Source organism: Balearica regulorum, chromosome 1 (genome assembly GCF_011004875.1).
Source record: "Balearica regulorum gibbericeps isolate bBalReg1 chromosome 1, bBalReg1.pri, whole genome shotgun sequence".
Taxonomy (NCBI): Eukaryota; Metazoa; Chordata; class Aves; order Gruiformes; family Gruidae; genus Balearica; species Balearica regulorum.
This window is the reverse complement of record NC_046184.1, coordinates 101,988,517-102,012,211: the sequence shown is the minus strand read 5'-3', so window position 1 is coordinate 102,012,211 and position 23,695 is coordinate 101,988,517. Positions and strand designations below refer to the sequence as shown.

The following is a 23,695-nucleotide window of genomic DNA, read 5'->3' as shown; positions in this document are numbered from 1 at the left end:
ACCTCAACTTGTTTCAATAAAGTTTAAATATCTCTTCCACCATTTTAAGGAAAATAATAAACATCAGCAAACAAACCAAATCCTGTCTGACACCACTTACAGGTCAGATTTTATCACCAGGTTTCTCCACGAGCTCATACGGGGGTCTTAACACAGTGCAAGCCCACTTGGATATCATCTGTCAATCACCAAATCAGAGACGCGATAAAACAGTAACCCACAGATGAAACATCTTGGTACAGGCTAGCAATTTTGCATAGTTTTATGCTAGATGTCCCATGATCACACTTTGCCTTTGCCTCCACTAGCATTAAAAACAAGGAGCTACAGGTTGCAAAGGACCCAGTGAGAATGCAATGCCTGGATTTATACAGAGCAGTCAGTAGTTAGGATCAGAGCAGAGCACATCGCGCTATGTATGAGGAGCAAGGGGAGAGAATTTAAACTGAATTAAATGGGAAGCCTTACGTTAGCCCATCAGCAGGACTTCAGTGCTCAGGGAACTTCCTAGCCCTCTGCCCATTCCTCACAGCTTTAAACATGAGCATTGCTCATGGCCACCTGGAGAGCCAGCGTGGCTCTCTGCATGGCCTCGGCCGGCTGCTGCACAGAAGCCAGGGCACTCACTTCCTTGCCTGTGGCTGTAGGTGACTAACACACACACCTGCTTCCTTTGCAGGCTGTCATCTCTTCTGGGCAGGGGGGCTGTTACAGCAAGTCAAGCAGACGGTGTTTTACCGGGAAACCCAGGTGTCCAGAAAAACAATTAAGGAGATTTGAATAGACCAAATCATTCACCCTTCCAGAAAGCAAAACTGGATACAAACCTTTTCCAAGCTTTCTTCTGATAAATACTCAGGACATTGGGCTCACAAGCATAGGCGCCTAATGCTCCCCTGTGAGCCTATTTGCCTTTTTGCAGCCACACAGAAGGTGCAGCATGAAGGAGCAGGGCTGCTGCTTCCCTCGCACTGCTTGAGTTGACCTCATGGCACCCCCTTTGGAAAGGGAAGCCCCTTGTAAGGCACCTTCCCTGCACACTGGGCACCACAACATTGATGGGAGTTAGTCTAGCTTGTGAGCTCTCGCCAACAAAAGAAATATAATTTTATTCGATGTATGTGCATGCGTGTGTGCATCATGCATGGATATATGGTCTTCTAATATAAAATGTAGCCTTCTATTCTGCTTGGGCCAGCCGTGTCCTCCTGCCCCCTCCATTTGCTGTAATTTGCATTGTTCACAGAAGGCTTCAGAATCCAGCCAACACACATCATAAAATTGGTGGGAAGAACCATTGCTCATAAATTTGTGCAATTAATTAAGTTCTTAATTTTACCCAGGAGGTCATGTCTTGAAATACTTTCAGACCATCACAAAAGAGGACAAGCTGGCTGGGAGCAATAAGCACCATCTGAGAATCCTCCCATAACTCAGACTGTTTATTTTTCAGTTTCACTCACCGTCGTCTAAGCACATGTCTCTTTTTCCTCAAATTCTTTTACTGTTTCTTCCTTTGAAGCTGACTTCCAGGGAAAGCTCTAGACATCTTGGCCTTCAGAGCAGATTTGAGTCCTGATTTCTTTTCCCCGTGCAGAGAATGTATAGAGCAGGCTGAGGTCCTTCTACCCCACAGCAAAGCTAGCTTGCTTTATGATGAGATGTGTGCCTGTGATTCTTTCCACGCTGGCAGTATTGCTTAAGCAGCCTTTTTCTAAAGGCTCAAGCTTTAGAGCTGGGAGATCTCGCAGCAGCACAGCTATCTAACCCCACCATGGGAGAGCACGTCCCAGGAACTGGGTGCTGGCACCGGCACCACGTGGCAGCATGTCACAGCCTTCTGGGGCGAGTGGTCCCCCAGCATCCATGCATCTGGCTGGCTGGTAACCTCTGTCACCCCAGAAGTTTCTGAGCAACCATATTGGCTCCTGGTAGAAAAAAAACAGGAGATTCAACAATCTACAACACTTTCCAGTCTATGACATTTGTACGCAGAGGGACCTTTAACCACACGAATGGCCCCAACTCATAATTATATCAAGTTACTCACATGGCCAAGTCTGTGGGATCCCAGTCTCGGGGACTACTGAGAGTCCTGAGCAACTGACAAAAAGACTCTCACAGCATACATTTGGGGTTGAAATGCTACTTACTAGAACAAAGTGCAAATTAAGTGATACCAGTCCGGATGACACAGATTCCAAATAAGTGCAAATAAAATATTTGCCATTGCCAGGACGCCATCATGTGATTCGCGCATGGTATCCCTTACAGCAGAAGCGATTGAGAAGTATATCAACTAGCTGCTGTCTGCCTCGGAATTCCCCCAGCAAAGCTGGCCTGGCTGGCAATGTAACGTGCTTAACTTCCAGAGAAGATTATTAAATCTCGTTGAAATCAATGCAACTCAAGAATGTACTTAAAATTAAGCAAAGATCTACAGGCTGTAATGAACTAGGATGCTGCACTGCTCTGTGTGCTTCTTTGGCTGATTCGTTTACCAAGGAAATTATCTCAGAGGGACAGATATTAGAGAAACCTTCTAAAATCTGTAAGAATACCTTAAATAAATGCAAGATTGTTGCATTTACATTAAAATTACCAAGTTTAAGACTCAGTTTCTTAGGCCCTTCCAGAGATCATGCACTCACTTTGACCCTCTTATAAGCATCTAACCTGGATAAATTAAAAGTAAAGTAAAAACCATGATCTTCTACCACTTGCCAATGCAAGATGCATTATTCCCTTAGGCCTCAGAGAAAACTGTAGCTTTGCATTCCCGCTTTTAATTAAGCTAATGAGGAGAAGAAGGAAGAGAATTTTTGAGGTGGGCTCTTCTTCCTTTCATCTGAAAAGCGGTTACTAAGTTGTTCAAAGCTTGCATGCATAGCTCTGTGGGCTCAGTACCTCTCAGTGCCTGACTTTCTAGAGACTACAACCACACCATAGAAAGGAGAGGTGAGTCCTTCCTATATGCTCCCTGGAAGCAGGTTAAATACTCAGTTAGCAGAGAGCCCTCTGAAAAAGGGATATGGCTTTGCATTAAGCACAGTTTGTGAATGCTTCTCTGCTGCTTGTTTTATTCTCTTCTTGCTTCCTTGCAAACAATGAAACTCCTTAGAAAGAAGACGGACACTTTCTGCTCGTAAGCCTAATAGTTTGGCTGTCCATTCTTCTCACTAGCTGCATGCCAGCGTGTTTTCAGTGACTAAATGGCACTGCTACTTTGGGGTAGCTGCATGGGAAAGCAGACTGCAGCTGCTTCTGAAGGATATAAATATTTTTACAGTCAGGGGGCTCCAGCAGTCCTACAGGATCAGGGACACCTGGGCTCTATTCCTGGCTCTTCTGCAGACCTACCGTATTGTTTTGCTCCTTTCAGTAGCTCTAAATGAAGACCTTTTCCGGCCAAATTTGTAATCTTAGGTGCAAGGCTTCCATCTGAAAATTTGGGCCACAATAAGGAATTTGGAATGATGGGGCTGGACTGTGAATGCAGGCCTAGGCATTCATTCGATAACAAAATCCCACGAAAGCCGTTGCACCGGCAAACACCACGGATGGCTCGCAGGCCGACCTTACTTGCACCATTTACCAGTTAGCCATCTGCTCCTTTCAGATATTATTTTATGGCTTTCCTTTGTTTCCACTGAGGCCTAAACAGGAATGAAATTGTGAGTCTTGTTGCTAGCCCTTTTAAATAAATAGCTCTGCCATCGCTCTAATAAGTTTGACAAGTTGGTCCCAGGCCCTGGACAGGAAGCTAATAAACTTCAAGTTGCTTTTCTATTGTTTTCCTAAAACAATTTGACTTCCTTTCTGATAGCCTCAAATTCCTTCAATAAAAATAGAGTAGCTGGGAGCCAGAGGAAGAGCTGAACTTGAGCCAAGTTGCGCTTACAATGCCGCCTGCGTAAGATCACATTTTTATCCTGATCCACGAAGACTCTTTAAAAGAATAGCAGGCAGACAGCTGCCAGTGCATGTCAGGAACAGCTCGGGAGCTAGTCTCCCCCAGCATCGGTCCTCCAGGCTTGAGGGAATCTCCAGCCAGCGAGCCAGTGTCAGACCACAGCAGGAGGCTGAGCTCCTGTGAGCTGATCAGGGTTAGCTTACCCTGCCCAGAGTGTCCTCCCTCAGACACGAATCTCGTCTGGGAGCCGAACACTGAGAGAGAGGTGGGCTCCAGCAAGACCAAGGGGCTGTGCTAAAGCTTACCCTTCAGTCAACTGCACCTGCTCCTCCCTCTATCTGTGCAGGCTCAGCAAAAAGAGGTAAAGGTCTATTCTTTCTTTTCTTTTCACTTTGGAAAGCGTATATATGTATATATACATATATTTTTGTGAAGCAGCAATTCATCCAGCTGGAAGTTTACAGGACAAGGTGAACTACTGGTGGCTAGGTAGATGAGGACTCCTTGCTTGAAAATGACTTGCTGATCCTTTGGACAAATCCTTTATGCCCTCCATGGTTTGGTTCCTCCACCTGTAAAGCAAGGAGAGCATTTATAGGAGGTGTAATTACATTATCATTTGCAAAGCACTTCTCAACTACTCAGAGATGCTGCAGAGTTGAGAGCTGGAAGTAGTAGCTGTGAGTGCCATGCTTTATTTCCAGTAACATAAAGCTGACGACTAAGCATTTACTTTGGGATAGATGGTCATTTCTCCTGTGAGATGAAATCCTCTTCCAGTTTTTCTTGCTGAAAACTTTACTGGCAAATGAGACTGACACATGGTGACATTTCACGCCTTGCTGTTTCTTGTTTCCTATTTTCTCACTCCATGCTGGTTTGGTGCTCTGGGCTGGGAGGGGGAAAATGTCCACCTATAATGGAATAATTTGGGATTTTTCACTAAATAAGGAACTGTGACTATAAAACTGTTCTCTCATTCAGGGGCCCATTGTCACATGCTAGTCCTGTTCCTTGGGGCCCAGCCTGTCCTTAGGAATTTGCCTCCTGCTGGAGGATGCCTTCAAGCTGTCTCCAGAGGTCTAATGTATAACGGAGAACTTCCCTCTCCTTCCTTCCCTTTCAATCCTATCCATGCATAGGAATTTTATATAAAATGTAGCAGGAAGGTAGCATTCATTGGTGCTTAGAGAAGGAACTAGAGGTGCCTCTCCAGCATGGGACAATATGAAGAATCAGAATAAGTGCAGTGCTGTTGGCCAGGCATCAGAGGTGAAATACATATGAGAAGTTCCTATCTCAACTGCTGTTGGGTGGTGGTTTTTTCTGAAAATTCCCAGTGCGGTAAATCCGATATCCTCCCCAAGCACAAAGTCCTCAGTAATGGCAGGAAAGTACAAGACATTTTCCCTTCAGACAGTGTCTTGAAGTTCTCAAATCTCAGGAGAGCATTTACCCGCATTTGAAACAGCCTTCCAGCAAAGCCAGATGCTCCAAGCACATCTGTTTTATGTGAAGAATCTCTTTCTTATGTGAGTTTTCATCTACACTACTGCATATTTGCAGACCTTCTCTATGCATTGTGTTGTCTTGCTCTTTTTGTTTGTTTAAATCCCTGACACAGAATGAATCCTCCATTAAATATCCATGGGATCAGTGCAGAAAAACTCATCATACTGAAACTCTGTTCAGGATTTACCTGGCTTCTGTGTGAAAGGGAGCAGCTCTGATAAGGCAAATAAGGCACGTACAGGAAATTGAATGAAAAAGGGACCTCTTGACTTATCAGGCTCAATCCCTTTGAATAACAGGCAAGTACAAAACAAATAGCCTTTTCTAAACTTACTAAGCCCTGTCCTAAATCTCATTAGGTTTCCGCCCTCACTTGTGCTACCAGAATGCTGTTCCAGCACCTCCTTCCCGGCTCTGTTGCTTAGAAACCTTCTGATTTCCAACCTAAATTCATTCATGGACAATTTATATCTATTTATTCTTATGCCACATTGTCCTTTAGCTTCGGTAGCTCTCCTCTCTCCCTAGCACTTACTCTCCCAACCCCCAATTCCTAAAAGTATTTATAGGCAGCAAATTTCTCCTCTCTTAACCTTTGATCTGCCAGACTAAGTAACTAAGCTCCCTTATAGTATTCACCCTGCAGGCACATCGCACCGTATTTTAATTACTTTGGGTAGCTGCACTAGCATGAAGTTCAGTGCAAAATAATTAACGTAGAAAAGCTCAAACTGGTACCTCATCTATTTTCAAATCAGCTCAAATGTCTCTCTGCAGTCACTTCTGTGACTGATAAGTAAACATACTCTTGGCCAAGAGATACCCCCCGTCCCTCTGATCACCCCATTGCCTTTCTTCACACCTGTTCCAGGCTGAATATCTTTCCTGAATGCGGGTGAGCAGCACTGCGCACACCAGTCTGGTGGGGTCTCACATCCTTTTGGATGACATTAATCTCACTTGCTGCAACTGGAAATACTGCTAAATACTGCTACATCCTGAAAGTTCACTTGCCTTTTTCACCCCCACATCGCATCACTGGTTCCTCCTCCTTTGGTGACCTTTACCCAGGACTTTCCCCTTCTTGATTCTGCCAACTAGGAACTCACAATTGCTAAGAGAGATTCCTGTTACTCTCTGAGCAACAAGTTCCTAGAGTGTGACTTTGTACTCTCCCATTTAACCTCACCTCGATCACTCCAGTCGCAAAGAGCCTTCAGCTCTCCTAGCGCTGGAATCCACTTCTGCCCTGACAATACCTCCCAGCTTTGTTCCATCAGATTTCATTAGCATTTCTACTTTCAGTGCCAAGGTAGTTAACACAAATATTTAAAAAGATCAGTCCTAAGAGCAATATTTGAGCAGCCTCACAGATAACTTCCCCTCAACCTATTAGGAAACGGGTGTCTCAATTCTGTCAGTCTCTTACCTGCTTGAGGATTTCCCTAATAATCCCTGTCTTCTTCAGCTGAGTCTTCTCCACTGATTTTCTGCTTCTGGGACACCATTTCATACACCTTACTGAAGTCCAGATAGATAAGGTCTGCTATGTTTCTTTTACCTAAAGGGTCAGGAATCTTACCCCAAGACAGACATTTACTTTTGATCAAAAGATGATGGATGTTGTTCTATTTTCCCCTTACCTCCTGTCTTTATTTCCCCTTTCCTTCAAAATCCATTCCACAGCATCATAAACTGCTGAGATCTGTAACTGCACATGGCAAGCTGTCAGCTGTTATCCTCATTCCCTCTCTCTGGGGCAGCATTCTCTTCCACTTGTTCTCCTCATTCAAGCCATACAAGTTTTGCATAGCAGTCTCCTGGGGAGGGGAGGAAAAATCCTTCTTCCCAGCTTACCAGTAGGCAAAACAGCTATTTCTCTAGCTGTGGAGCTGGAGAAGCTGCCATGACACCTCTATTTTTACTTGAAGAAGGTGCAGTAGGAAAGAGGGACAACACATTGAGGGGCTGGCTGAGGCATCCATACAACATCTCTACTCTCCTGTCTCTTGCCTCCCAGTCTGCCTTCACCATTTCCCTTCTGTGCATCAAAATTCAAGTACTCACCACCAACACCAAAAAAAAACCCCAAAAACCTCATAACAGTTACCTCATGTGCATGATGCATGTATTGGACAGAAACCTTCTGCCCCCGTTCGTTCAACAGAACTAAGCTGTATCTGCTAGATTCAGAGATTAACTCTACAGGAGAACAGGGATGCCACTCAGGAACAGTAGTGGGACAGGAAACACAAAGGGGCGAGCAGGGAGAATCAGACCTAATTCCCCTGAGTGTACAGCCAAGTGTCAGCCACGCAGGGAGGGGATTACATTTCAGACCGCTCACTCACAGGAACTGCCTCTCTATAGCACGTGAGAAACACTTGACAAGCCTTAGCCAGCCTATCCCAAAGCCATCTGTGACCTAGATCTGTATTATTAACACCTTTCTTTGGACACTTCTAGGATTAAATCTTTGAAAATTTCACTGGCATAAAATGAACAGGACTTTACATAATAATGCTTTATGGGAATCACTCCAAAAAGACAAAAGAACACAGTGATATTCTCCTTCCCATGAAATTTCATCACAGGTATACAATTGCCAGGCGGAAGAGGGAAAAACAAGAAACAACCCCATTTTCTTTGAAATCATCGAAAGCCTTTCAATAAAGTCAGAAATAAAGTGGCAAATGACCATGGGCTTCTCCATACCAGGAGTTTACTGAGATGCTATGGGAATTTACCGTGCACTTTATGTCCTGCACTAATCATCAGTGAAGATTCAGCCCTCTTGAAAAGGAGTTGCATTCTTAACTTCAGAGTGAGTGCCAACATAGGACATACCTCCAGAGGTAGCCTCTGCACAGCACTGTCCCTGTGTGGGCTGGCTTTCAATTTCATGACTAAAGGGGACCCTAAATTAATGGGAGAACAATGATTAGATTAGAAGAGTTTGCCAGCTCCATGTTTGAGTCTCTGGACTGCTTTTGCTTCATGATCTACACTAGCTGCTGCATAGGGCAATTATGTTCTGGATGGGAGATATCTAGGATTGCTGGAGGGACTCCCACCAAAGCTTGTGTGCAGCAAGCCATTTCTCAGGGCACCAGAGTCTTCTGTGCAAATCTCACTCCCCTGATACTTGAGGTTCCTTGAGATCAGCCTTTACCAAAGCCAGAAGGCATCTCTGATTCACCCTCCTCTCTGGGGCCTGATGTGCAGGAATCAGAGCCTTGACTTGACACGTACATGAAATACAAGACCTTCTGACACTTGATGTGCCAAAAGCATTTTTCAGAAAGGCCCAAACACTCATGCATCAGACTGTGTGGGAGCACGGGGAGGTGGAGGGGTGTGCTGAAAAAACACCTCTCCTAACAGGCAGGTTATTCTCTATTTCTCAGTAAGGGGGCCTGTGAAACCCTCCTGGGAAGCATCAGGTGCTCTTTGGAACAAGGCTCCAGCTGTGCTGAGCCTCTGGTCCAAGCCAGCAGAGCAAGCCCTATGTTGTTTGGAGAGGTGGAAGACCCTGCTCCACATGAACTCTGCTTTGCCCAATTAAGCTTGAGCAAGTCAAAAAAATATCCTTCACTGATGTCCTGCGTGGAAGAAGCTTCCCAGGGTAACTGTGGGGCAACCCTGTCTCTCTTCGTTCAAGGAAGGCTTACACCATGGCGTGTTATCTGGGGGAGGAGGTGCAAGGAACAGCGGTAGCAGCAACTGGAAGGGACAGTGCAAAGCTGGCAGCAAGCGCATCCTGTCGGCATGGGGAGGGTGGCACAGGGAGAGGCTGAGAATGGAAAGGGAAGAATGAGATCCATGGTCTTTAAAGGAAAAACAACAGGAAACTAGGTTTGAAAATAGAAAGATTAAGCTGGAGGGGGTGGGAGAGACAAGAAAAGTAGGTGAAGAAAGAAGAGGGGCAAAGGCAGAGAGGCAGTGGGGAAGACAGAAAGTGACACAGAAAGGGGGTGGAGAAAAAGAGAGGAAGAGAGAGAGAACCACATTAAAGGAATAAAACCAAGCAACTGAAAAGAACAAGGAGTCCAACTCAATTACAGAAAGAAAAAGTGCTAAAGCAAGGAAAGAAGACAGGACAAGATACTGGAAATCAGGTAAGTAACCATGAGGGGGAAATACCAGAACTGCAGAAGCATTGATGAGAGATTAAGCTGTTACACTCAAGGGGAAAACAGCATGAGGGGAGAGAAGGACTTAGTGAGGCAGGAAAAAAGGATGGCCAAAAATTACTTAAGAAATTTACTTTTTCTTTCAATTTCTCTCCAAAATATTCCCACTAGTAACAAGGTGGGCTTGGGACATTTTAAAAATTAAACTCTTTTTGGCACAGGCAGCTACAGAAATGACGAGGAAGCCTCCCTGCAATGAACACAGATACCGATAGATTTCAAAGTACAGAAAAGGAGGATAAGAGCCCCAAGTATCCTCAGAGAGTATAACGTGCAAATTGCAGTTTCTGTCAGATCCCATTTCAGCATGCTGTCAGGCTGCTCAGGGGAGGGTGGTGAAGGGAACTCTTACCTACGAGAGGCTCTCAGGGTATAAACACTTTATCAAGTGTCTGCGTGAACCGCCTATATTCCAAAGCACGCAGGATGGTTTCAAAATAGTGCACTTTCTTTTCCTTGAGAGTATTGCGTCCTGGCTGGTCTGTGACATGGAGCCTGGGAATGTAACTCAAATGTAGAGAAGCGCCTTGCTCGTATCTCCCAGTCACCCGTACTGCATGCGCCGGGAGGGAATGCCTTTCTTCTCCATCCCGACACTGCCCAGGGCAGCCTCAGCAAAGAGGCATGCAGACCTAGAGGGACAAACGCTCTCTCCCACTAGCAGCTGCCGCTTCTTCTTATTTTCCTTCCTAACTTTTTTCCCTTTTTTGGACTTGGAATAATTATTCAATTACATTTCCATAATTTAATACTTCTAGCACTGCCACCGCATGTTTCAAAGAATAGCCGAGCATGAAAAAATAGTACCCCTATACATAGACCTGGAAAGAAGCAACGTCGATGAGTGTAAAGGTTGCATGCTAATTGCCACCTCTGATCTGTGGTGACTCCTTTGATTTCCTAAAGGGTCATTTTACTGGCCATTTGTGGCACTCTGATTTCAAGTAAACTCAGGCAGTGCCTCTGTTCCTGAAGTACCATAAAATCCATCAGAGGATCATGTAAGTAGCATTTCTGGACAAACCTCAGCTTAAAAAAAGTCATAGGCTGAATGAGCCTTAATCGTTGAACTCTTCCTCCATGCTAACAAACATGTCAAAATACCTTGGTGAAGCAGCGTGTGTGAGAGGTTTTCCCTACTGCTGCCTATACGATCCTCTCTTTAAGGCTAAAGAACTTAATGCATGTCATATGTGTGTGCATATGCTTGTGCAGCTCGGAGCGAGTTAAACTGTTATTCAGAAGCTTCACAGTATTCAGTATTTGCACCGGAAGCCAAAAAATTCTGCATTTGCTGGTCTTTTCAAAATCTACTCCGAGAAGAGCGCAGATTTCTAACTTTCTTCCCCCTTTCCTTGGGAGCAGAACAGTAGTTTAGGAGAATTTCTGAGGCTTCAGGGTTTAAAATACTAATCAGGCTCTGGTCACTTGGGAACTATGTTAAGTATTCCTGCTACTATAACTATTTGAGGTTGTTGGTTTTGGTTGGGTTTTTTCCCGCTCAACAGTATGTATTATCACAATATTTTAGTATTACAGGCTTTCACATGAAAAATTTAAACCTTGCCAGAAAATATAGAACTTCATACCCTAGCCTCTCTTCTCTTTTTGACCTTCAGACAGATTTCACACATTCTGCACGTTTGCCCTTGTTTTCTGACTTATCTCGCAGCATTGAAAATAGACGAGAAGGAATGAGTAATTCAGCACTATACCATGTCGTTAGGGAGCACATTTCAGAGACTGCTCCACACCTCGGGTGCTATTGTATGAGGCACGAGGACAGAGGCTTAAAATAAGAAATAGTTCCCAGGAGGCACCAGAGAAACTTCAATCTTTGGGCTAAGAATTCATAGAGAGAGGGGGAAAAAAATCAATTTTATGGCTATTGATAAGCAACAGACAGATCTCCATGAACAATACTCTAGCATGCCAGCTCTTTCCTGAAACAAGGAAATATTCATGCCATGCAGTAAGCAATGAGCATAGATATGCATGCTTCTAAGTCTCTCTAGTGCATCTTTAAAGAGGGGTCAGTGGTTTTTAATGTAAGAACTAAGGGGTTTGCACTTACATTTCCATCTTTCTTCATTATCTTTGTCATTACGAACATGCCTTGAGAATGGTTGAGAATTTCCATATGAAACTCCTCTCTCTTAGAAGCAGCAAAGCTGACAGATGCCTGGGTCAGGGCACAGGGTTGCTGAGGAAGTGAAGCAGTCCAGCGAGGGCAACTGCTGCAGAGCTCTGGGGTCTTCGGCTGCATTCGGATGTCTGGTGAAGAAGGGAGGGAACAGTGACATGGGAGAAAAACTGTCTCCAGTTTAAAATCAGATAAATCTATCCAAGAGGAATGGGGTTAATTCTTGTTTCTTACTCCAATTTCCTCTGTCATGATAGGGCAAATCACTTAAGCCACGTTTCTTCACAAATGCCCCCTCAGTAGTGTCTCTCATCGTCTGGATGTCTGACTTCTAGATGTGGTCCAACTGGTGCAAGTGATAAACTCTCCCGCTCCAGCGTTAACCAGACAGAGGTCTGCTTTGAACATATGTTATATAGTGCCAAGTGCGCTGAAAAAAAACCCAGATTAGCAACATCACCAAACAACTTCCAAAATTAATGAACATTTTTTATCTTAATCTCTCACTGCCTCAGTTCCTCAGCTGTAAAGTTGATCTAATACCATCTCCTTACCTCCAGGTGGTAATGAAAATAAGTAAATTAACGACTGTGAAACAATCAGATATTGTTGTGATGAAAGCCATAAGAAAACCCATGAGGAAACTAATAATTCTGTCTTTAGAACTGGACTTGAATAATGTACAGTAAATGAGGCACAGGCCACCCACTGAACAATGAGGAGAAAACAAAACATTGAATAGCTGCTGTTCAAGAAAGCTCCAGGCAGGCTGGCACAGAACAAGGCAGGCATCCTGTGCAAAGAATGAGGTGACAATGTGAGGATGTGGTTAAAGCCTCATAGCTATGAGGCACAGGCAAACAGAGATTGAATTAAGATTACTGAGAACAGTAACTCTAGCATTTCCTAACTCCTTACTGGTGGCTTTTGCAAATTCAATAATGGTTGGTTTTAAGGGGGAGGGGGAGATGTGCATATATATGTACATACACCAAGTATATAAAATAATCAACTCACGAGCTATAGCCAGACTTTGCCCTGAATGAGAAATTAAATATTTGAGGCAAGGATGCAACAATGAAGCTGGAGCATGAAGAGAATCCTACAGATTTTTGGAAAGAAGGAAGAAATGAGATTTGACAAGGTAGTACTAAGTGGGAAGTAGATAGTTACTGAAAATTTCCCCTTTCTAAGGCTGAAAGCATTACCAATCTGGGTGCTGTAGAGAGTTAAGTGGTCAAAACTGCCAAAAAGCTGAGGCAAGGCTGAGCGGTGGGGGCTTGACTGTAGGATAGCCATAGGGAAGTGACAGGCAGGGAGATACTGGGGAGAGAGGAGGGAAGAAAGGACGGGGAAAGTCTGAATGAGAGCCCTCTCCTTCTCCCACTACCTCTCCGGTCTGTTTTACTTCAACACTATAACAAGTTGCTTCTCACGCAGTCTATGAACCAGCCTAAAATCACATGGACGGGTTTTTTGCTGTTATATTGGACCCAATGTGATGCCTGCCATCACCTCCACATCTCCTTATACCAGCCTCCTCTACTGCCTAAGCAGTGCTTAAGATCAGTTTCTCTCAGCAGAGCTCAGGAGTTGCTCTACTACAGCAGTCCCCAAATTTCTCAGCATGTTTCTGTTTTCCAGAGGTCCCTCTGCCCTGCTTGGCTGTCCTCTCTCCTGTATACAGCACTGCCCAATTTAGCATCAGCTGCAAATTCACATAGGTTAGCTTCTCCCTGGAAAGATAAAGAAACTGTAAAGAGCACCAAGCTTTGTAACCCTGAACCAGATGCTCTTCAGCCTGTTAGTTGAGGAGTAAGCTTTGCAGCATTTACATCAGAGATAGCACTGGTTGATCTTTTTTCTAGCAAAAAGCACACATGAGCCTTCATTTAGCTTAACCCAAGTCCAGTTTTGTTGTATTTGTTGGGCTAAGGACCCACGTTTCTCTAAGGCACGGAGATTATATATACCAAAAGAATTAGAGGGTGCTTCCTGCATGCAAAATGTAAGCCTGGATACCGCTATCACGTAACTATTTGATGCAGGCTTTTCAAACACAGTGGGAGAAATTTATTGCTTAGCTTGACTCATCTGAGTTCAAGGTCTTTTCTGTTCTTGGTCTCCTGCGTCTACATCAGGCAGAGCTTGGCCCTAACGTCTGGATATATGAAAGCACAATTTGACCCTGGCCAAGGAGGGGAAAAATAGCATTAGATGGCCTGGAGAGACAAATAATAAAAATTCAGCAAACCGGGAGTCTGCAGCTTCCACCATCACTTCAGATGAAAATATTCTATATAATACTGTCATCTGTGTGTGTGTAACACATTCCTGATGTACACACTTGGAGGTGTTGAGTGATTTCCTTCTGTCTGTGTGCGTCAGGGTGGGTGTGTGTTCAGGAGGTGACAGGTCATTCAACTCCCTTATCTTCTCACACACTCTCTTTTTTGTGAACTCTGAGTTTTTCCACATTTGGAGAGGAGGGGGAAAGCATACCTCATGACAGAATAACAAGCTGTCTGCAACTGCAAGCAGGGCCAGTGGTCTGGATACCAGTGCGACCCTTCCAGAAATCACAGTGAACTCAGGAGGAGCAGAGAGATGAAAAACATTGGATGTCTGTCTTCTAGGACAGGAGCTGTTAACACGGAGCTCTGCCTTTCCCATAAGATTTGAATGCTGGAGTCAAAGTCACACTCCCTGCTACTGATTCAGCACAGGACTTTGAATCCAAGGAACTAGAAAGGAAGCTGTGCAAACATGACAGACTTTTTTTTTATATATATAAATCATAAAGAAGTACAAACCTATACAGTCCAGATCCATGTGCAGAGTTACAAATTTGGCTAAAGAACCGGCCCATTTCAGGCAGAAACTTCTCATAGCACACGCATGCACGTATGAAGCCAGAGGGATGGTGCTTGGACAGCAACACCTAATCAGTCACTGCTTGTCTACTGTACACACACAGGAAGGAGCCAATGTCAGTAAACAGTGAACAAAAAGATACATGTTGAGGTGGGCTTTAGCATTGATCTGTATCGCAAAGCTCTGAAGAGCCCCTGGAATTCAAAGCATCATACCTAAGCCAAACAGTGCATTTCTAACTTTATTCATCTTTTGACATTGTAAGCCACGTGCCCCCAGAATGCTTCCTGATCAGGTCCTGGCAACAAAGGAGCACTGTATATATACACTGAAAAGGCTGCTGCTGCTTTTGGGGTACTGACCACAGCTGTGGGCTCTGCCAGCAGTAACAAGATGTTCATCTCTTAGAAAAGCACCAAAAAAACGCCCATAACAAAAAACTGGTTCTTCCAGGTGCACCTGCTGTAGAAGGGTAGCACGAGAGGGATTTCTTTCAAGTGACCAAGACAGTATTGTCCCGGGACACATCAGAGAAGGGCTGTGGTCTACAGAAACAGATGTCGTGCTGTAGAAGCAGTGTTGTGTCGCTACCACAAAGTCTATGAGGCAGTGCTACATAGCGAAAAGGACAAAATTTGTAAGTCCCAGCCCCTGAACTCTGTCCTCAGACTGCCGCTAACACAGCGACCTCGAACAAGCAGTTTGCCCTTTCTGTACCCCAGTGATCACCATCTGCAAGGTAAAGATGACCGCATCTGCACTGCGTCGGGTGCTGTGAGGCTGGATGACTACTACTAACAGGGGCCTGGAGATCCTGAAGTAAAAAATACGGCTGTATAGCAAAACAGCATTAACTAACCTCCAGTGCAGAGCTGGAAGTGTCCTTCCTAAGCATCTACGGGTATGAGCGTCCAGTTTTACAGCACAGGGACCACTCAGGTCTGGCTGCAGCCTCACAGATGTCAATGTAGGGGAAAAGATCTCTGCCCTCCTACCCCCACAGTAGCTATCTCTTGTGCCACACGCTCGCCTGGATGTGCTACAAGGTGACACAGCTTGAGGAAGGAAGGCCACAAGCAATTCCTAGGCACTGACCATGCCACAGCTGGTCTGGATGCCCCACTGCATGGTGCTGTCACTTCTCTTGTGCCCAGTACCTAAAGGAGATGGCTGCCTCCCCATTTGGGAACTGAGAAGGGATGGACTTGCTGCATGGCCTCCACTCACAGCCCCATGCCTGGTGTGTGAGCCTCTTCACATCTTGGGCCCCAGCCTTCTAGTTCGTTGGGACATGTCATTAACTGTCAGATGCGCACATGGGTATCTAACTGAGCAAATCACACATGCAGATTAGGCAAAAATACAATGGCATTGACTGTTACTGTCCCCCTCCCTGTGAACCACGCTTCCGCCAGACAAAGGAGCCTTGCTCGGAGAGCCTCTCCGTGCGCCTGGGACCTGCCAAGGGGAAGAGGTGAGTGCAGCGAGGGAGAGCAGAAACAGTGTCATAATCAGGCTCTCCACTTTATTTTAGAAACATCCTGCAGAGATGGAGACCTCCTGTCACCTTCCTTGTGGGAAAAGTTAGCGTGAAGTGTCAAGCTCAGCTATTTATATCGCTGCTGATAGTCTTGCCTGTCTTCTAAAGATGGGAGAACTTTCTTTCTAAAAACTCCGGAGGAAAAAAAAAAAATCATACAAAGAAGAAGATTGTGCAGGAACAGCCCTCCTGCCTCTTTGGTGTGAATTTCCTAGCTGTTCCCCAAAGCCCCGGCTGGTCCATCCAGAACAAGTGCGCTGGCCAGAGCAAGTGCCAGTGATGCAAAATGCTCGCCTGTCATTCAGAGCACACAGCATCACAAAGAGGATGGGCACAACTGCTCCAAGAGTGACAGATGCTTCCCCCCACAGAAAAAGACAGCGCAAAACAAAAAGAATGGTGGAGAGCAGCCCGTGGCTGGCAAGTCAGCCGTGCGCACTGGCGGGTGCCATCCCCACTGGGGTATTTTTATCATGGAATTTGGCAGTCACGAGGCAGCCCGGAGCTGGACGGACTCCACGCCTGGCCTGCGGTGTGATAGTCGGTTTTCCCCAGCTTTAATAGCGTTCCAGGTGATGATTAAGCCAGGACAACCACATCATTGGATTTGTGCCAGGCTGCACTGGTCTTTGTCACATACGCATTTCCCGGTGCCGAGGTCCCATGACTGCGTTCAGCTCCTTTCTTGATCCAGCAGAAAGCTGACGGCCAGAAGCGCGCTGGGCAGCAGCACAGCCCACGACTCTGCATGAATATGCATGATGCCGCTGTCAAGACTATCAGGTGCTGAGACCCCGTGAAGATACCAAGAGGTGATTTTTGCCGAGTCACACCAGAGTGGAACAAGATTTGTCTGATTGAGTCCAAACTAGGAACATAAATGTCGCAGATGCTCACACGCTGAGAGGTCAAAGCATGCGGGGACAGCAGTAGTCTGGGAATGAGGAAAGGGAACTATATGGAAAATTCCCAAGAATAGTAAAGCCCTGAAGAGAAAGGCTAGGTCAGGGGCAGTCCTGCATAGCCAGGAAAAGCTGTCAGGAGGTGATGACAGTCCTTCTTTGCTTGCTGGCAGCAGAGAGCTAGATGCTCTCTTCTGTTCTAGGAGGCCCTTGAACTGCCACTGCAAGAATAGCTCCCTTATAACTAAAAAACATCTAAGTCAAAAAACACCGTGCAAGGAAGGAAACCCCTTCTCTTGGTATCCAACACCCATTTTCCTGAGGCTGCCTACCCCCTTGCAGCAGCCACCTGGCTCTCTGTGAGGCTGTAGCAGGATGATCAGGAGGCATTTGGCTCTTGGGGCAGCCCCTCCTTTACACAGCCTGTGCAGGGGAGCAGCCAGCAGAAAGGGCAGAGGGAACAGCTCTAATATCTAGCCTACACCTCATGGCTGCCATCTTTGGATCCTTCTCATTTACCTCTTTCTGGAAAACATTGTGCATGTGTGAGACGGGTAAATTATTGTTATTCTTGCATCCATTAACATTTTTTTATTTCTGGACTCCTCTTGTACTTATGTTTTCCAACTTCATGTTATGTAAACATTGATTTCTACAATTTGCAAGTGTCTAGGTGTACCTTCCTTGGGGAAAACAAGCCATTGTAAAACCCCAAACTATCTGCACGTGGTAGAACTGATGGGAAGAGGTGCGCAGCCTGCAATCGTACATGCACATGGCAGGAAGGAAAACTCATTCTTGGCACAGCCAGGGAGAACTGTGTTCATTTTTACCCCAAAAAGCAAGGTGAATCAAGAAAAGGCAACTAGTAACAGCAGAAGCAAGAATGGCACCTGCAAACAACACAAACTCACCTGGAAAAATGAGGACACATACCATTGTTCATGCTGTCTTGGAAGGAATATTTCACACGTACAGTTGTGCTATACCATATTGTCTTGGATGCACCTGTACAGGGAACTGTAGGTAGCTGCTTGCTTTGTCTGCACTCTGGGGAAAAAAAAAAATTAAAATCCTGATTTCAATGCAACTGTTTGTAAATATTTCCTATTACTGATTTATCTGCCTGTATGCAATCCCCTGGAGCCCACAGAATGAAGCCATATGCTAATTTCTCCAGAATGCAATAAGTGCACCAAAGCCATTTCAGAAGACAGAGGCACAGATTCACCAGTTTGTACCAGTGCAAAAATGAGTCAGAAAGACTAGCTGATTTTCTGTGTTACTGCTCCTCCAGTTCTGGGCTGGCAGCAGATGAAAGCTTTGGCATACTCTGAGCAGCCACCAGGATCTACATCAGCATGACTGCAGCGTGCCTGCCAAAGCAGAAAGAGCCAAAGCCCATCCTTTGCTTCTTGGTCTGCCCCTTTTCCCTCCTCACACCATGTCCAACTGGCGGTGGGGCAGCAAGTGGTCACCTCCCCATCTCCTTACCTAGGCAATCCTCACCTTTCCTCAGGGCAGCCCTCAGCAGTGTGAGGAGTTTAAGGAGTCTGACTTTTGATCTTTGTCCCATCCATCCTGCAGATGGACACTGCATATAAACAAGCAATGGCATAAATCATCACGTGCGCTGCTATATTAAATTATATCAGGCACATAACCAGACGGGGATATTATTCCCTCAACAAGTGTCTCTCTCTGTTCTCCATCTTTTGCTCACAGGAAATCTACACAATATTGCTGCAGTAAATTCTCAGCATTTAACCGTGTCTACTCTCCACAGACATTCTCTGTACAGTAAAAATAATTGGCTCTTAAAGACAAGGGACAATAAAGAAGGAGAGTTAATACTTTTGGTCCCCACAGCTTTGGGATTTACCTTGTCTAGTGCTTTTAATATTTCATTATGATGATTATTTTTTCATTTATTTATTAAAAGGATATTTTTAAAAGAGTGACTGTGGGAGAACACTATCTCCAAGGTAATACTGCACACTTTATAGCACCTAGCCCTTAACTCATGCACAAGGGAGAGCTTTGCAGTGCCCTGGAAAGATAAGCATGGCAAGAATAACTGGATCAAATGTTTGCTCAAGCACTCCCACAGAGCCCCACAAAAGATGGATTAAACCCATGGTCCTCTTTTCATCCAGGGGGTTAAAGTGACTTGGCCAGAAACAGTCTGTCAGAGTCAGAAACAGAACTGAAGCAGGCTCTCCGACATCCTCACGTTGCAATCTTACTACCAGCCTGCCAAACCTTTCCTCTCATCAGACCACCTAACAAAGAGCAGTTCCCAGGAGCTGCTGGTCACTGGGAGGCGTTTCAAAGGAGGCTTTTTTCTTTGCCTGTGTCATTTGAACTGTGAATTTTGTCTCAGAGCTTAAGAAAAGAGGAGGGAGCAAGATCCCCCATTTAGATTTTGGAGCAGTTCCCTCTCAGAGAGGCAAGACAGGATGGCAGCAGATTAGGTTTACAGGACTGGCACGACTCACCAAATTTTTTACACTCCTCAAAACATTTACAGCTTGTAAATGAAACACTTGCGACTGGCTACACTGCAAAACCAAAGCAAAACCTAGGGGCAAGGGGCAGGTGGGCAGCAGGAAGGTTTTCTCTGCATTTCTTTCAGTGGTGGCATCGAGCTTGGAAATGAGGCTCAGAGCTGTGAGTGCCTCATGTTCCAGGTGCTGGTGCAGGTATTACACAAAGGTGACATATGAAAGTGCCAAGGCACTGCTCAGACCAAGCTGCAGGCTCCAAGCTTGTCTCCCAGGGGATCAGCCCATCAAGGATTCCCCAGAGCACAGTTCGAAGACAGATGAATACTGCTTTAACTACACAGTCCTCAGAGGATGCAATATGCAGACCACAGTGAAAGGACTTTCTGAAACAAGAAAAAATCTGGCCCACGATCAAAGTTTTTGCAGCCTGTTTAACAGGTTGTAGTTGGATTATGCAAAAAAGATCACTTTTTGTTTCAGTAACTGAATAAAAAAAACAAACAATACATTGTGTTCAGTGGATGTGAAACAAAGTTTTCAGCAAACCATACCTCATTCATTTCAGGTCAAATTAAAACATTTCCTTTGACACAAAACAAATCATTTCACTCCATGCATTCCCAGTTAGGCATTTCCTAACCCTCCTTAGAATCACTCTCTTCTATTTTCTCCCACAGAGGCTGCATCCAGGACTCCTTTCAAGACTTCTCACCCCTCCTGGGAAATGGGAGACTGGAGTTTCCTGGGAGAGTTCCTCGAAGAGGTCCACAAACACTCCACAGTGGTGGGGAAAGTCTGGCTGACCGTGCTCTTCATCTTCCGGATGCTAGTGCTGGGTACAGCAGCTGAGTCCTCCTGGGGGGATGAGCAATCTGACTTCATGTGTGACACCCAGCAGCCTGGCTGTGAGAACGTCTGCTATGACAAGGCTTTCCCCATCTCCCACGTCCGGTTTTGGGTCCTCCAGATCATCTTTGTCTCCACCCCATCTCTGGTGTATATGGGCCATGCGATGCACACAGTGCGCATGGAGGAGAAGAGGAAGATGAAGGAGGCAGAAATGGAGGCCCAGGAGATGAAAAACAATGGTGACACATACTACCAGCAGAAGTGCCCCGTGGCAGAGAAGGCTGAGCTGTCTTGCTGGGATGAATCAGGAGGCAAAATCATACTCAGGGGCAGTCTTCTGAACACCTATGTCTACAGCATTTTGATTCGCACTGCCATGGAAGTGGCCTTCATTGTGGGACAGTATGTCTTGTACGGGATCTTCCTGGAGACCCTGTATATCTGCCAGCGGGCACCTTGCCCCCACCCCGTCAACTGCTACGTTTCCCGTCCCACAGAGAAGAACGTGTTCATCGTCTTCATGCTGGCTGTGGCAGTGCTCTCCCTATTCCTCAGTCTGGCCGAGTTGTACCATTTGGGCTGGAAGAAAGCCAAAGAGAAGTGCTCCCGGTCTTACAAACCCAGCCCCAGCACAGCTCCCAGCAGACTGGAGTCCGCCCCACAAGCAGAAAGGGCCCAGATGTACACTCCTCCACCAGATTTTAACCAGTGCTTGTCAAGTCCCAACAGGAAGTTCATCAGCCCCTTCAGCAACAAGATGGCCTCCCAGCAGAACACTGCCAACTTCGCCACCGAGAGGGTCCATGGCCAGGAGGATGCTGCTGGTGAAGGGCCCTTCATTAAGTCCAGCTACACGGAGAGTCCAGAGGTGGCCAACGAATGTGCGGCACCTGCCTTCCCCGAGAACTACTTCAATGAGAAACGCCGGTTCAGCAAGACCAGCCGTGCCAGCAGCAAGGCAAGGTCGGATGATTTGTCCGTGTGACCTGTCTCCAGGAGGGACGAGAGGAAGGAGCAGTCTCAGCACTTAGTAAAACTTCTGCAAAGTGGACTCCAGACTCTTGCCACTAACCTCTCTCTGTTTTAACACCCTTTTGGCTCCTTTTCAGTAAGCATCATTGTTATATTGCAGGCAGCACCTCTCACAGCTTAAGGCAGGGGCAGCCACTGGGAGACACACACCAATCTCGAGATGTGAGGCGCTCAGCCATATTTTTTTCATGGGACTCACAGGGACTGGAGACTCACCATCCTTAGCCTGGTAGAGCACAGGCCAGCAGACTCCTGAGGCTGCCCAGCGGGTGTCCACTGCAACAGTGCATTCAACAGACTGACTGGACCTCAACCCCTTTGCATCTTCTTTGGTGCCTGTTCAACATTTGCTATGTCAGCTTGGCAGTTATACTGAGCTGAAGCTTCTCTCACCTGCAGGGAGCAGAAACACACTGGTAGGCTTTCTGAAAGAAAGACTTTTTCTTCTGCTTTGTTCTCACTCTTTCTAATCCTCCCCTTCTCTACCTGAGCCCAGATATTTTATATCAGTTTACCTATATAATAAATCCTACTTGAATTTTTTGATGCTGTGTATATAATTCTTCCCCATAGATAAGGACGTCTGTGGTCCCCCACACACAGCTGCCTCATGTCCGATGTTGGAATCCCTTCCTCATTCCTAAGTCAGCACAGCAGACTGGCCCTGGGATATCACTTAGATGACCAGTTGATGAAGACTAGGGAATTTTCCCAAGATACTTGTGTCATCAATTCTGAGACATCCATTAACAGAAATAGAGACTCTCCTGTGAGAAAAAATATGCTACTAGTAAATAAGGAGGAATTACCATGTGGAATCAAAGTGATTTTTCCCCTTTTTAAACTCATCTTTCAAGCAACATGAATGCTGCTGAAAGGGTGCTGCCAGCTGCCAACTTGAGAGGGAAAAAAAAAAAATCTTCTGTTTATCTGCAGAAGAGGTACGGCCTGTGTCTTCTCCCACTAACCTACCGAAACACTTCAGCATCTTTTGCAAGGAGCAAGAGTCTTCTCCAGGTCCTGCACATCCTTCAGCTCTTGGCTGTTCTCTCAAGCCTGCCAGCTAGTGCAAGCCAAGATAGTTGTCCTCACAGCAAGTCCCTGTTCTGCCATCAGGTCATCTTCATCTCCACTCCATCCCTAGCGCATATGGTGTAAGAAACCACGCATGGACCAGCTCTTTCCACCACTGTAGCCTCTCAGAGCAGCCGTTGGGGCCCAACACTGCACAGTGAGTCTGGTGGGTAAGGTCTGTAGGCAGCTCCCACTCCAGATACGTTTTCTCACTGCAGAGATGACATCCTTCTTTTAAAGAGAATTGCTAAACAGAGCCAAGCTGCTCCCTGTTGTTTACCCTGCACCGCCCTTTTGGACACGGGGCACAGCTTCCCAGCGTTGGACTGCGTGAGTGAATGGCCTGGGACCAACTTAGAGGGGACTGAGCCATTCCCTCTCTTAGGCACTGCTGAAAGGGACTGTGAATCCTTGCTCCCAATACATAGCTAGCTTTGGTACAGTTCCCTGTACATATACATACATACTTACACACAGAGGGGGGGGAAAACATTTTTTTGTTTGTTTGTAAGGGTTTTTTAACATATGTGTATTTTTTAATCCTGAAAATATCTGTGTGCTCTCCTTAATATGAGATTTTAGTCAATTGTGCCTAGGTTTCTCCTAATAAAGTTCTAACTCCATCTCTCCTTGTTGATGTTTCTCCTCTCACGTGGCTGAGAATGAGCTGCTAGCATTGATCAGGCTGCCCGCCAGCCTCTACTGCTCAGAGATCACAAAAATTCCCATTGCCCAGAGTGGCAGGGATGAGGGGAGGGCTCGGCCAGGGGGATAAATAATAAACATGGGGAAATGATTGATTGACTAGCTAACAGAAACCCCCTCCAGCTCCCCAGCCTGTCTCTGCATTACACCAAGGAAGACTGGGAAGAGCTGGCCAGAGAGCAGAACTTCCATCGTCTTGCGATGGAAACACTCTGTCCTTGCATCCCCTAGCACACCTCTGCACCCAGAGAGGCCACCTGCGATGTGAGGCCAATCCAGCAGGAAAAGGGTAGCAAAACCTGTTGTATGAGCATCTGATTGCTTGTCAATGCAGTAACAGGGCCTTCAAAGGCTTTTTAAAAGACAAGGTCTCGAGAGACATTGAGAATCCACTGCAAACCATCTCTGCAAAGAGTCCTTGTGAGTACTCAGCTCTCTCAGGATGTAGTTT

At 45.8% G+C, this 23,695-nt stretch overlaps 2 protein-coding genes across 6 annotated transcripts in view; one reads left to right on the top strand and one right to left on the bottom strand.

Annotated features, from left to right (window-relative positions):
* GJA8 (gap junction protein alpha 8) overlaps positions 1–3,870 on the bottom strand; it is a 46,633-nt gene extending 42,763 nt beyond the window's left edge. For 2 of the 3 annotated variants that reach the window (XM_075769166.1, XM_075769173.1), the window contains exon 1: positions 1,464–1,612. The gene's annotated coding sequence lies outside the window, so the exon portion shown is untranslated. Of the gene's footprint in view, positions 1–1,463 lie in introns of all 3 variants that reach the window. The other variant, XM_075769163.1, reaches the window with a different exon arrangement.
* A 113-nt stretch (positions 3,871–3,983) lies between these two features.
* GJA5 (gap junction protein alpha 5) lies at positions 3,984–23,162 on the top strand. Of its 3 annotated transcripts, XR_012838086.1 has the most exons (3): positions 3,984–4,274; positions 20,262–21,881; positions 22,039–23,162. XR_012838086.1 is itself a non-coding variant. In XM_075769204.1 (2 exons), the coding sequence occupies exon 2, from the start codon at positions 20,309–20,311 to the stop codon at positions 21,416–21,418; it is 1,110 nt and encodes a 369-aa protein (XP_075625319.1). In that variant the 5' UTR covers positions 3,987–4,274; positions 20,262–20,308; the 3' UTR covers positions 21,419–23,162. The 3 variants fall into 3 exon arrangements, 2 of the variants coding, with proteins under 2 accessions (XP_075625319.1, XP_010304650.2); XM_075769204.1 differs by having other exon boundaries at positions 3,987–4,274; positions 20,262–23,162; XM_010306348.2 differs by lacking the exon at positions 3,984–4,274 and adding an exon at positions 9,353–9,543 and having other exon boundaries at positions 20,262–23,162.
* Positions 23,163–23,695: the final 533 nt, after the last annotated feature.